Genomic DNA, 12,656 nt, shown 5'->3' on the forward strand with positions numbered 1-12,656 from the left:
GTTGCTGATCCACATTGTTAGCTCTTTTGTGATGATTTTGTCATTAAATGTTTGGCCTTTGTAATATTTTCTTCCAGTGGAATATGTATCCGTCTTGGTAGCTGCTGCATAGGCAAGGCTGCTGCATTCACTTCTGTTGTTTGGTCATCTGACCCATTGTATTCCTCTACTAGATTGAGTTGAGGTTTGCTTGTTTACAAACTCTGGCAAAATGGTTTTGTTTGCAGCATGCTTTACAGGTGACACAGAATGCTGGGCATTTGGCTTTGGCATGTACTGAACTACAGTAATGACTGGGTGAGTCTTTTGTCTGTCTATTTTTGTTAATAACCCCTGTAAACTGTGACCATAAGTTTGGCCTTTTGATTCTGAACATCGCTCCTGGGAGGTACAGTATAATTTATTTTACAGTCTTTGGTTTACCTCCTCCCATTTTCTTGATTTGCATTGGTGCTTGTTCACTTGAACGACACGTCAATGGCTTTGTTCAGTGTGAGCTTTGGTTCTCGGAGCATGCATGCTTGTACACCAAGATTCTTAGTGACAATGCCTGTCATGGATTAGTTCCCTTCGTAATGCGCCAACAACCACGTGTCTGCTAGCTCCCTACGATTTGCAATGTACTGCTTTACTGTTTCACATTGACTTTTGTTAGAGTTGCGTCAATTCGAATCTGGTATCAGGATAAATATGACAATGAGTCACCGATTGTATACTATGTATTTTTTATTAGCTAAGCAATAAGTGGTAAATGCAATTTTCGTATATACGGGCTCTCTGTCCCACCTCGCAGGGCAAAACAGAGAACTGACAAGACGTATGTAAAACAGTATTCTTTATACTGTGATAGACAGTTCCAACCCGTCTGTTGGCCTATCACAGTAGAGACTGGGCGTGGTTTAAACTTGCTCAGCCTATTGCAGGCGCTCAGGCGGGTCCCCGCCTCTTGGCGCTTCTGTTGATAGATGTAACTTGCTGTGTCGAGTATCTATGCGCTCATTCCCTAGATACCGTTATCACATATCGGGTTTCTGTTATTGTTAAGTTTGAGTTCTAACAAAAACAGTCTGTGGTTTGCTACACTACGTTCTGTATGTGTCCGTTTTTATGTTATTCTGTATTTTTCCATCATGAGAAAGTCCCATGGCCTTGAAACTGTTAACAATGTTTCAAGTCAGCTATGTTGCATAACACATACATACATCCACACAAGCCAACAGCAGATAATATTCAATCATATATATGGTAATGGCTACAATGTAAAACACAGAAACCATTGAAGCATTGAACACGTACTTCTCGTAGATTATGTTTCTGGATGGTTGAAATTGTTTTTGTAGCGCCTCAATATTTTTTTACAAGTCCGTTCTCTGCTTCAGGCATATTCAGATGCCGCTGTAACAGGTGGCATTCCTTTCCCATCACTGTTAGCAGAGTTGTTATGCAGACCCTTTCTTCCTTTTTTTCCAGACAGGTAGATATCTCATAGTTTTACCATTGTGCTCGAAAGAATGTCCAGTTATCATATATATCGCTCTTCATGTCCTTGGGCTCTGATACAGGAATTGCCAGGTAAGCCATTTGTTTCTTCTTGTTGGCTAGTTTGTGGGCAAGGCCCTTCATAGAATGCTTTTCTCCGTTGAGGACATATCTTTTTGGTTCTGACTTTTGACATCATGTTTTATGTACTTATTATACAATACAAGAGCAAGGTATGGTTCATATAAGTGTCTTTACTTCAGCATCATCAGGATTGCATGCATACAACTCCATGCAGTGCGTAGGAAACAGTGCCTCACTTGGCTCACTGCTACAATAGAATACCAAACTCAGATAAAACAGCAGTGTCACTGTTGACTGGCGATATCTCGTAACAGCTCTTAGATAATGTAGTAGGCGATCACGTTGGGAGATTATTTTGTATTAATGCTTGTGGTTTGTAGCATTAATCCTTAGACCTGTTAGATTAGTCCAAAACTTGAATGTCAAAAGCAAGCACCCCGTCAAAAGAAAAGCCTAGGTAGAAAGTGACATTTTCGTTTGCATTTGGTAGAGAGGCTGAATACCGTGGAATGACCCTGATCTTGCTCCCTTTGGTTGTACCCTGAACAAACAGGTGTCCATTTTCTGTCCACCCTTCAACACGTTTCAGCAATCGTACAACCTCGGGGGTTGTCCACACCTCACCTCCGAGCCACTTCATTCTTCTTTCACTGAGATTTCCTTTTATGTGCTTTTCAATCAGACCCTTGTGGACAATCTTGTATAGACCCCTTGCCTTTCCAAGAAAGAAGTGGGTCGCTATTCTACTCTTCCTTGGAGGAACATGTTGAATTTTGAGCTCATAAAGTCTCTGAAGGGCATCAATTGCTGACATTAGGACTTGGCTATGAGCTGGATTAGTGTTCTCTCTGCTTGGCTCCTCTGGCCAGAGCAGAAGTAAGAGAAGAAAGAGAGCACTAGCTGTTGACATGTTTTTTCCCTCTGTGTTAAATCTCATGCTGAGATCTTGGAGTTGTTGAGGTAAAAGTAACTTTGATGAGCCAGGTAAAGCACAAGCAAGAGCTATCTGACAAAATATGAAATTGACAAGTTCTGTCTGGTCAAGGTCATTCCTTTTGAGGTTTTCTGGATACATGCCAATTATTGCCTCCAGCTTTTTAGCAGATCTCTCTGTCTTCTGATCATAGAGTAATGACAGGATGGACGTGACGTTTCCTCCTCCTAGCTTGTAAATTTTCATTTGTCTTTGGAATGGGTTGGCTATTTCAGGATTAGTGGCTATTTCAGCATCAATGTTGTCAGGCATTGGGTTGCCTAGATCAGAAACATTACAAAAAAAGCCAGCATACACAGCACTCGTCCTTGTTAGCCATTTCCTTGGATTGTGTACTTGTTCAGGCTCTCTTGTGTCAAGTTCCTCTTCCTCGTCACTAATGTCTGTCTGAAAGTAACTGAGGTCTTCAGAAATGCACTCAAGAGCATGGTAAATACTCTTTTGCATTCCTTTCAACTGGCTGTGGAAACTCCGCCAAGGATTTGTAACTGCCTGTGGTTTGTAGTCAGTCAGCAAATATTTCATCAACTCAGAATTTCCACCTTTGGTTGAAAAAACATCAACTGATGATATGAGTTGAAGCAGTCTACATCCAACATCCACCTCCCCATAGTAGGAGCTGTTCAGACTGACTGTCTTTTTTAAGGGTGTTTTTTCTGAGGCACGGAATGCAGAAATTCCTTTCAGAGCAGTGTCAATGATGTCAGTAACCTTTTCAGGCACTAATTCTTGCTTGTCAAGGGTGTCATGCATGTGATAAAACCACCGCTTGTACACCTGTCCTAATGTGTCAAGGACAAATGTATCATATGGCAGGATTTCTTTTGCCTCTTTAGCCCAACGTAGGGCTTCCTCAAATCTTGTGTTTGTGTAAAGCAGACGTGCAAGCTGCTGGGCAACAAATGGATCTTTTCCTAAAGATGTGTAAGCTGCTTTCAAAAGATCAACAGCTGTTTGAATGCCCCCTGTTTCAGTGCTGACATGTTCAATCAGAGGAGAGAATGAACTGTCTTTAGGATCTCCTCTGCTTTTTTTGTTACGTCTGATGAAGAGAACTTGGATGAACTTCCAAAATTCATCCTTGCCAAACCTATGGTTCATTAGTACTTTGTCCTGTAGTAGATCCATTGCGATCATGCTTTGAGGCAAGGTTGTAGAGAGTTGCTTCAGAATTTCCTTTGCCACCAGTGGATGAATTATCCGTATGGACGAGATGTGTAATGGACTTTCTCCTTTGAAAGGTGAAAGGTGTATGAAAACAAGTCTAGCTTGTTCGCTGAGACAGTCCAGAAATGCATGGTAACGGATTTTATCCATGTGCATATCTATGCCAAGGGAAGCCTCACAGTGTGACACAGATATGTAGGAGTCATGAATGTAACAGTTCAACAATGCTACAAATCTCATAAGCCGAGTGATAAGAGATGAATGATCAATTTTGTCCAGCAGATTTTTCACAAATCCCTCAATGTAGCTTGGTTTAAAGCCCTCACTCATCAGTACAAATGTGAGAATGAAGTCGGGTTTAAAGTCCAGCTTTAGTTTCTCCAGTTTCCTTGAGAAGAGAGTCTTCTCTCCATCTGTCAGTTTGTGTGTCACAGCGACGGTCTGAGACGGCAATGCTCGGCACATTCTCTCTGGATCATGAGACATTTTGCAGATGAGCAGGATAAAACATAGGACAGAGGAACTTATTTTTTTTGTTGCAATAGCGTTGCCTATTTCCCGCCTAAGGTCATCCAGATAATCTCCATTGCAATCTTCCAACAGCAACAGTACCGGTAGACAGCTGTTTTTGTCCTTTTCTTCATATTCCCGTAGACGCACTGCATGTTCACACACAGTTGTGAATTCTTTTGATTGTTTGACAACTGCACATCGCAATTTTGTCCTCCAACTCCAGAGGATCTGTCGTGCAACTGTACTCCCACCACTGCCAGGATGGTGACATATATTCACAGTCTCGATGGGTCTTTTGACTCGACTACCCTGTACAATGTTCTCCAGAATTTCATTTGTTTCTTTGTATGCGTCTCGCTTGATGACCTCCCCACATAGATTTTTGTCTGCAAGCCACAAATTCATCCAGTCTATCTTCCCACCTTGATAGAAATACTTTTCAATGGTGTTGATTTTGTCTTGGTCCATTATCTCCACCTTTGTGTTATCACACTGGTCAACACTGACTATGTCCAAAGAATTAATCTCATCCTCTTCAACTGGCTTTAAGAAGCACAAGCCTTTGTTGAAGACTGGTAAGCGCCTTGTGGGTCGACTAACTGTAGGCTGAATAGTTTGAATAGTGGCATCAACATGACTCAGTGGCATTTCAACAATACTGATCTCTTTGAGTGCAGCCATGCTACAAGATACCTGGGCAAGGCTTGACCACTTTTTGTAGTTCTCTTTAGACTCTGAAATGATAGCCAAATCGTCATGACCATTCATTTCTGCATAGAATTCATGGAATGTATCAACAATTGGCTGTTCGACCTGAGACATGAGCAAGAAAACCACCACAAATGACCCTTTAGGAAGGATGTCATTGCAGATGACGGACACTGCCCTTTTCAGTAGCTTTTTTTTGGTTTTCATCCAGGTTTTTTCATCACAAGGTTTCTCATCTCCAAGGTAATCGCTTCGCCCATTGCAGAAAATCCAGCTTGGTTTATCAAAGAGCTTCAAACGGTTTATGAAGTCAGTGGTCTTCACCCCACTATCATTAGCATAGTCATGCAGGAAATGAAGGTTTGTGGCATGGTGCTCTTTATATTTCTCACATAGACCCGATGTCTTAGAATCTGGGTCAAAGTCAAACACACAAAATATATTCATGTGAGTCAAGAAGTTGATGTTCTCAAGATGTTCTTGTTTAAGTTTGTTTGTCACGATGATGTAGAACAGTGAGTCATCCATGTACTTTTTTCCACATGTGAGGAGGATGGAGAGTTTTCTCTTCTGATCCTCTCTACAGTCAGAAGCTGTTTGGTTGTCTGAGAGTTCAGCCTCCTCTCTCTGTTGATCTTTGTCCCTCAGGTCTTGAATGAAATGAATTAGGCCATCCTCTGATATGCGGGGTGTGTTAGCCCCTACTCTGTGGTAGGTGGCTTTCTCCTCATAGATTACTTTGTTGGATTTTTCGCTGAACTTTGGAATAGTGACACTGTACAGTTTGTCTTTTACCATTTTTGCCTTGGGGACAACATCATATTCAATGATCCATGTTGTTTCACTGGCCTCCTTGTCAATTACCTCAATGAACTTTGGGTTCCTTATGCATTTCCTGGCATCACACTGATGCGTTGATCCTCTGAAGCTCTTTTCAATGTAATCCAATGCATCCACAAATAAATCTTGGTTTTCAACTGGTATTCCTATGATTTCACCATGTTTGTAGATTCCTTTAACTTTATCCATAACCCCAAAGTGTATTGTGCCATTGGACCGCATATTCATGCATGCACATGCAAATCTGAGCACCTCACTTGCAACTTTGACCTTGAGTTTTTGTGGTTCCAATTTGTGGGCATTTTCCAGTGACTTGTATTCATGGCATGGAACAATAATGTCTTCAATTCCGGTCTCTGGTGGAAGTACTGTATTTTTTACATATCTGAATTCTTTTTCAATGTCATCAAATTTTCGAAAGTCACAAAGCGGCAAAGATGCCCCGCCCGATTTTGGTTCACATTCATTTGGTATGGAAACGGGTCTACTTTCACTTTTTTCACTGGATCTTGAAACTTTGTCTTTAGATTCTTGTGTGAACACAGCACTAGATTCAACATGGCTGGTATCTCTCTGTGTGCTACTGACGGCTTTTGTTTTTTGTGGTACTGGCTTCAAAAGTTCATCTCGTTTGTGCAGCATTAGTTGGATTTGGCCGCCTTTCATTTCAATTGTATCGCGTAGATACTTTTCCTGTAACTCAATTAGTGCAGGTCCTGTAACCTCCTCTTCGTACAGTTTCAGAATGTACTTCTCTTTCACTCCAATGGATTCTAACCAGGAGCTCACATGGGATTCTGTCCATTCGCCACATGGCAATTTGTTCCACTCTGTAAAAAATAATACTCACCCATATAAGACTTAATGTTCATGTTATATCAATATTTGCATCAGGGTTGGGGTGAATTCTATTTTCATTTTAGTCAGTTAAGGTAGTGAATTAAAATTAAATTAATACAAATAATAGTCAGAAAATAATTAATAATGATCTATTGAATGTGTAACTATTTGTAATTTTAAAGTGTTTTCATGGTTGCAAAGAGAGGGACGCAAAAGCCATCTCAATTCATGAATGAACAACATAGCCGGTTTACATATTTACATTTAAACATTCATCAGATGATGGATAATAGCCATTCCTCTCTGATTACATTTCATGACTAGGCTTAAGAACTGTGACACATTACATTTTTTATTTTCTTATTCCAGGTCATTATAAAACTTTGGCCAATCATTTAAAATGGATGAAACTTGGAGCTAAACATATCTAGGCCATCTCTACTTGATGTATAGAATTGATCAGAAACAGAATCCAAATTTCACTGATAGATATTCATTCAATGTTTTGTAAAACTACACACAGTATAAAAGTATTTGACAGTTTGATGTATCTGACTTACCCATCTTATAGACACTGCATGTCATTTAATTTCGGCATCTTTGAGAGAGGAAAATAAAAGGAAGGGTAATTGAGGCAAAAGTGAAAAATGAATTGTCAATAATTTTGCACTTGGAAAATGATTTACAATGAAATCATTCAAGCCCTGTTTATACCTGGTGCTAACATGCATTGTGTGTCCTGATCTTGTCCACATTTAGATTTTTAGACAGGTGTAGATGATTAAAATAACTGTTTGTGATCAGCTCTTCCTGACCTCAGGAGGTAGATAGAGGTATTGTATCTGGATATCTTACTGGATGATCAAACCATTTAAATCATCATTATACCCCTGTCTAAAACCATTGACAGGTGGCACCTTTGACCTAAGGCATCATTATTTGTATTAACATAAAATAATCATTATTTTGACAAATTTATTTTAAATAATTTGCATATAGGGAGGGATCAAGAAATAAAGTCACACTGTAAACAAGGTGGATGGCTAATAAACATATAAAATACCATATGTAGAAACAAGAAACCTTGATCAGAAAGTGATTGGGTCACCTTGATAGGAACACAACAACCACATGTTAGCATAAGGTGTAAACAGGGATTCAGATGGGTGCTTATCTACCCTCATACATGAACTTGATATTCAGCGCAGCATTGTTGTTCAAAGACAGGTTTGTCAGCTTTGACAATCACTTCAACCAGGAACCTCAGAACTTCCTCTTTAAAATAAAATGTTCTATGTTTAACTTTCATTAGTTGGAAGTATATGAACTTAATTTAAAAGTTTGAAACACATGTAATTGCATGTGTTTCTCACCCTATAATTCCTGCAGGAGTTCAACGACTCTTCTCTACACACCTTTTATCATTCGCATAACACAACATTAAGGAACGACAGTTAACGATTCTGAGTCCAGATTCCAAAACATAAACAATTCAATTCCAGTTCTTGTTTCTATATTTTATATATAAATACCTTAAATTATGTGCAATCGTAACAAAATGTTGTTCACTAAAAGTTCAGGCAGATATCATTCTTAATAGCTGAATAAAGTTAAATAGTGAGTCATTAAAAATGTATTGGTTTTATACAGAGATTCTAGAGATGAAATGGCAATGTTTAATGGTAACGTCGTAGATTGTGATAATCTTATGCCCTTAGTAATTATACTCTTTTGAATCCACAACTAAACCTAAACACATTGCACTTTTAAAAGCCTTTATGATTATTATGGCATTCAATTAGCTTCTTACAAAATACAAATGTTCCACAATGTTTAAGTACATTTCCTTCTGCTCACCTTGAAACTGACGGCTGAAGTTGTATTCACCATATGAAGTGACTACTTGACAGTGGGGTTGCTTTTATTTTCCGGGCATAGCAACAGGGTGTGTCTTCTGCCAGGGCAGTCCACATAGACATGCACTCTGTCCTAATGCCCCCGCGCATTTGAATAAAGTCCATCCTTTTGAACTTTTAAAGAGTAAGTGTGATATTATGGGGCTGACAACGTATTGAATAATAATGAACATAACTATCTTATCCTTGGTGCATACACATATTTAACGGTTTGATACATATTGTCATAAAGTATTTCTCTCCAATCAGATATGGTACTTAATGAGTTAATTATGTTGCAACAGCTAAATGTTGCAACACTGAAACTATGGGGGTTGTGCTGAACAGGAAATCGAAGCTTCAGGAAAGAAACGTCAAGGAATCGAAACTTCAGGAAAGAAACGTCAGGAAATAGAAACTTAAAGAAACAACTGGGTCATTCTTCAATTGCATTAGGCCTATGAGGGCTATTCAAAAGAAGTCCCGTTTCATTAAAGTACAAAAGGTTATTTTAGTATAAAAATCTTGTGGGAGTAACCAGATGGTTACTGGTGTTACTAAGAGGATGGGTTGAAGCCCAGGTCTCCTGCACACCACAACATTGTGTTAGCCTGCTGAGATAGGCATTAGTTTGTGGAGCTCGTCTTCAGGTCGCAGCTATAGATGGCTTACTAACACATTACAATGATAAACAATTACTCGGGTACCATCCAGACCTGGGTTCAAATAGTATTTAAAATCTTGGGTATGTGGGGTCTGCACTTTTGGGGCTATTCCATTGATTAGTCAATAGAGCTCGCCTCGTCTCCCTAGGCAGACATGTTGCCTCCCACAATATAAACAAGACTAGAGGGCACCAGGCAAGCTCAATCAAGCACAGCTATGTCTTGTATTTGAAATATACTAAACCTGGGGCTGCTGACATCTCTTACTGCCATTGTGGCTCTGTGCTCCCAGCCTGTTGTTTGAATAGTGTGTAAGGAGTTTTGGTACTGTGACAGTAAAGATACACATTTCAATTTTACAACGGATTAATACACTTTTATTGAAAGGGAGTTTCATTTTGAAAACTCCTTCTAAATGATGTTGAATACATGTGTTATAAAGGTTGTTATGCATGATATTGAAACTGTCATAGAGGTGTTATGGCTGGTTTCATAAGGTGTTATGTATAGCTCCATGTATAGTGCTACCCAAATATCAATATTTAGGCTGGAATTCAATTTGCACATAAAAGTTATACCACACTGCACGTTCAGAAGTGAGTTTGAGCCAGCAGTGTTCAGTTTCCTGCATGTGCTCACAGCCATTCAACAAATATGGTCCTGTTTCCTCTCAAATGTATTCATCTAGATTGTTGACAGTTGGGGCTTTCAAGTCTTCTTCCTGTGCTGAGCTCATAGGTGGGAGAACTATACATGTACACAATGCATAACCGCAGAGCTTCACAGTTTAGTAGCCTATAGGAAACAGTCCTCCTCACATGATTCAACATTAGGGTGATATGCTAGAGCAGGTCATGTGGATCAATACATAAGTAAAACCATGAAGACCAGCTGGTATTTGATTTGGATATTCATTCTCACACTGATGATCAGCACTGGTAAGTGGTGAATTTCCATTGAGGGGTTTCCTCCGGGGACTGAGGTTAAAACTAGGTTTTTTAGGAACACAATAAAAGTTGTGTTTGGCTTTGTTGGAAAATAAAATATATTTATGTTAATTTAGCCATTCAATCATATCACCTGCAAATTCCAAAAGGTTATCATTAATACACAATGGAGGTTATGAGTAACTTGCATGAGTTTTAATCCATTACCCTCACTAACCCACAACCGTCTCTCCAGCCCGTCAGGAGGTGATGTACATAAAGGGCTCAGAGGGGCAGTCAGTGGATCTCTCCTGTACACCTGAGCAGACAGGTGGAGCCCCTGTCAGTCTCTACTTGACCCACAGGTGTGTCCGGCCTGAGAGGGAGGTGCTGTTCATGGCCAAGGACCGGAGTCCCGGGACGGTGAGGGTTAACCGGCTGTACAAAGATCGTCTGAAGGTCACAGGCGGATTGAACTCTGACCTGCTCAACGTGACCATAGCCCATCTTCAGCGCACAGACACAGGCCTGTACATCTGTGAGTTTGTCTACACAGCTGACCCCTCTGACCGAACAGTCTCTGGCAGTCTGGAATTCTTCCTGTTTGTTGACGGGACAGGTACGTGATCATGATTTGGCTATAGCACTGAGAAGGAACTATCAGTGGTCACCAACCATGGTACTGGAGAGTTACTGAGAGTGACGGCTTTAAGCCCTGTTCATCCTATGTGTCCACATTCTCATTGGGGGGAATTCCGACCTGAGTTAAATGCAAGTGAATGGAACGTAATTCCCTTTTTATGCACTGTTACCTCCACGTAGTCTGACCTTAAATTTAAGCATGAGAATAGAATGCTATTCACCCCGCTATTCGTTTGGGTGGAGATCGATGAATTAAGGTGTGGCGGAGATGTGTCTACAGATACTCTGCATTCTGACCTTGATTTAGGGATTTATTCCATTTGTAAAGCTTAAGTGTTACAGATTCCGCGATATAAATGTAAAGGTCATTTCCGATTGAGCCGACATATGCACCTATAAGCCACCTACACATAAGCCACCTAGCTAACGTTAGCCACCTAGCTAACGTTAGCCACCTAGCTAACGTTAGCCACCAAGCTAACGTTAGCCACAACAAATTGTAATTCGTAACATATCATACGAAATGGATAATGGACATCCACAAATGAATACATACTATACAAAACATATCATACTAATTGGAGTGTCCTGGATTTAGACTTACTATGTATTTGGATAAAAGTGTGTGGGTGTTGATTGTGCAGAGAGTGTGTGTCAGTGCTCCAGCTACCCCCCACTGATCTACACCATCTCTGCAGCAGCTGGCCTGCTTCTCCTCGTCCTCATCTGCCTGTGTGCAGTAGAGTGTGTAAGTAGCCTAATCAACCCGAATCTTACCACCATACCACAACCAAGTATGTTAATGTCGAAATTTAAATGTAACTGTTACTCTCGGAATTACTTCATTTTATTTTTCAGACACATGATGAACATTGTTTCCACATCTAATTTTAGTCAGGTATAAAGTCATGAGTAAATTTGTCAGTATAAAAGTATGCCTCATATCCATTTCAGGCTAAGCTGAGAAAACGTCATAAAACACAAGCCCCCATCCCCATCTATGAGGAAATGAACAGTGGGTGTCAAGGAGCTGGAAGTGCCCAAAATAACCATCCTGTGCCTACACACCTGGAGGAAACAGAGTCCCCTGTGTACGCCAACCCCCAGGCCAGACAAGCACAGGAGAACCACTACGCCAGCCCCCGGCATATCACTCTGAAGCCCTGAGCGAACCCCTAATGTTTTTTAAAGGGGGAGTGGATGGCAGAAATAACAGTACCAGAGTTTCAGATACATGTTCTAACCCACTGTGACAGGTGGTGGGAAAGAGTTGGACTGTCATCATTGCTTTTTCAAGTGTGTGCAAGATCGTAAACTATTGGTCCCACCTCACCTCTCTTTTCTACAGTGTCAAGGAGTCACCCAACTATGGTTGCCCAACAAACCCACCTACAGGATGAGAATGGAAAAGACTGAGAGCTAGTACATAGGTCACTGTGCCTGTATAGGTGTACTAGTGGTGCTACCCTCAGAACAGGATCTAATAGGGAAAACTCCAATCTGCAAACTAATTGACAAACACCAACATCAAGAACTGACCACAACACTCTTTAACAGACCAGAAAAAAACTGCAATTTTATTAATAGATGAAAGAAGCTCCATAGTTCATGAAAACATTGTTTTCGGTGCATGTCATTAAACAATCACATTCTATGAGGAGAAAGAGATACATTGAGAAAATAAATCATTACAAGCCACTGACTCTTCTTTAAATCTCAGTACAGACATTTTTCCTTAATATTTCAAAACCAAAAAAGGCAAAAAGCAGCCCTAACCCCAAATCCCCGTCCCACCCATCATCCCAACAAAAACAAAATAACTGAATGAAACGACAGAACATACAGATGGGGTGACGGGCACAGTGCTAAAGAGTAAGACGCTCATTGGTTTAGGAATACACAG

At 40.3% G+C, this 12,656-nt stretch overlaps 2 protein-coding genes across 3 annotated transcripts; one reads left to right on the forward strand and one right to left on the reverse strand.

Annotated features, from left to right (window-relative positions):
* Window positions 1–664: 664 nt before the first annotated feature.
* LOC139399175 (sterile alpha motif domain-containing protein 9-like) lies at window positions 665–8,546 on the reverse strand. The gene is made up of 3 exons (XM_071144689.1): window positions 8,483–8,546; window positions 7,186–7,223; window positions 665–6,615 (listed from the first exon to the last, which is right to left on the reverse strand). The coding sequence occupies exons 2-3, from the start codon at window positions 7,208–7,210 to the stop codon at window positions 1,967–1,969; spliced, it is 4,674 nt and encodes a 1,557-aa protein (XP_071000790.1). The 5' UTR covers window positions 7,211–7,223; window positions 8,483–8,546; the 3' UTR covers window positions 665–1,966.
* A 1,350-nt stretch (window positions 8,547–9,896) lies between these two features.
* Window positions 9,897–12,570, forward strand: LOC139399177 (uncharacterized). 2 transcript variants are annotated; one of them, XM_071144690.1, is made up of 4 exons: window positions 9,897–10,123; window positions 10,368–10,730; window positions 11,398–11,501; window positions 11,708–12,570. In XM_071144690.1, exons 1-4 carry the CDS (start codon window positions 10,066–10,068, stop codon window positions 11,918–11,920), a joined length of 738 nt encoding a protein of 245 aa, XP_071000791.1. In that variant the 5' UTR covers window positions 9,897–10,065; the 3' UTR covers window positions 11,921–12,570. The 2 variants fall into 2 exon arrangements, with proteins under 2 accessions (XP_071000791.1, XP_071000792.1); XM_071144691.1 differs by having other exon boundaries at window positions 11,452–11,501.
* The last annotated feature ends 86 nt before the right edge of the window (window positions 12,571–12,656 follow it).

The sequence above is a fragment of the Oncorhynchus clarkii genome, unplaced genomic scaffold, assembly GCF_045791955.1.
Source record: "Oncorhynchus clarkii lewisi isolate Uvic-CL-2024 unplaced genomic scaffold, UVic_Ocla_1.0 unplaced_contig_620_pilon_pilon, whole genome shotgun sequence".
NCBI lineage: Eukaryota > Metazoa > Chordata > Actinopteri > Salmoniformes > Salmonidae > Oncorhynchus > Oncorhynchus clarkii.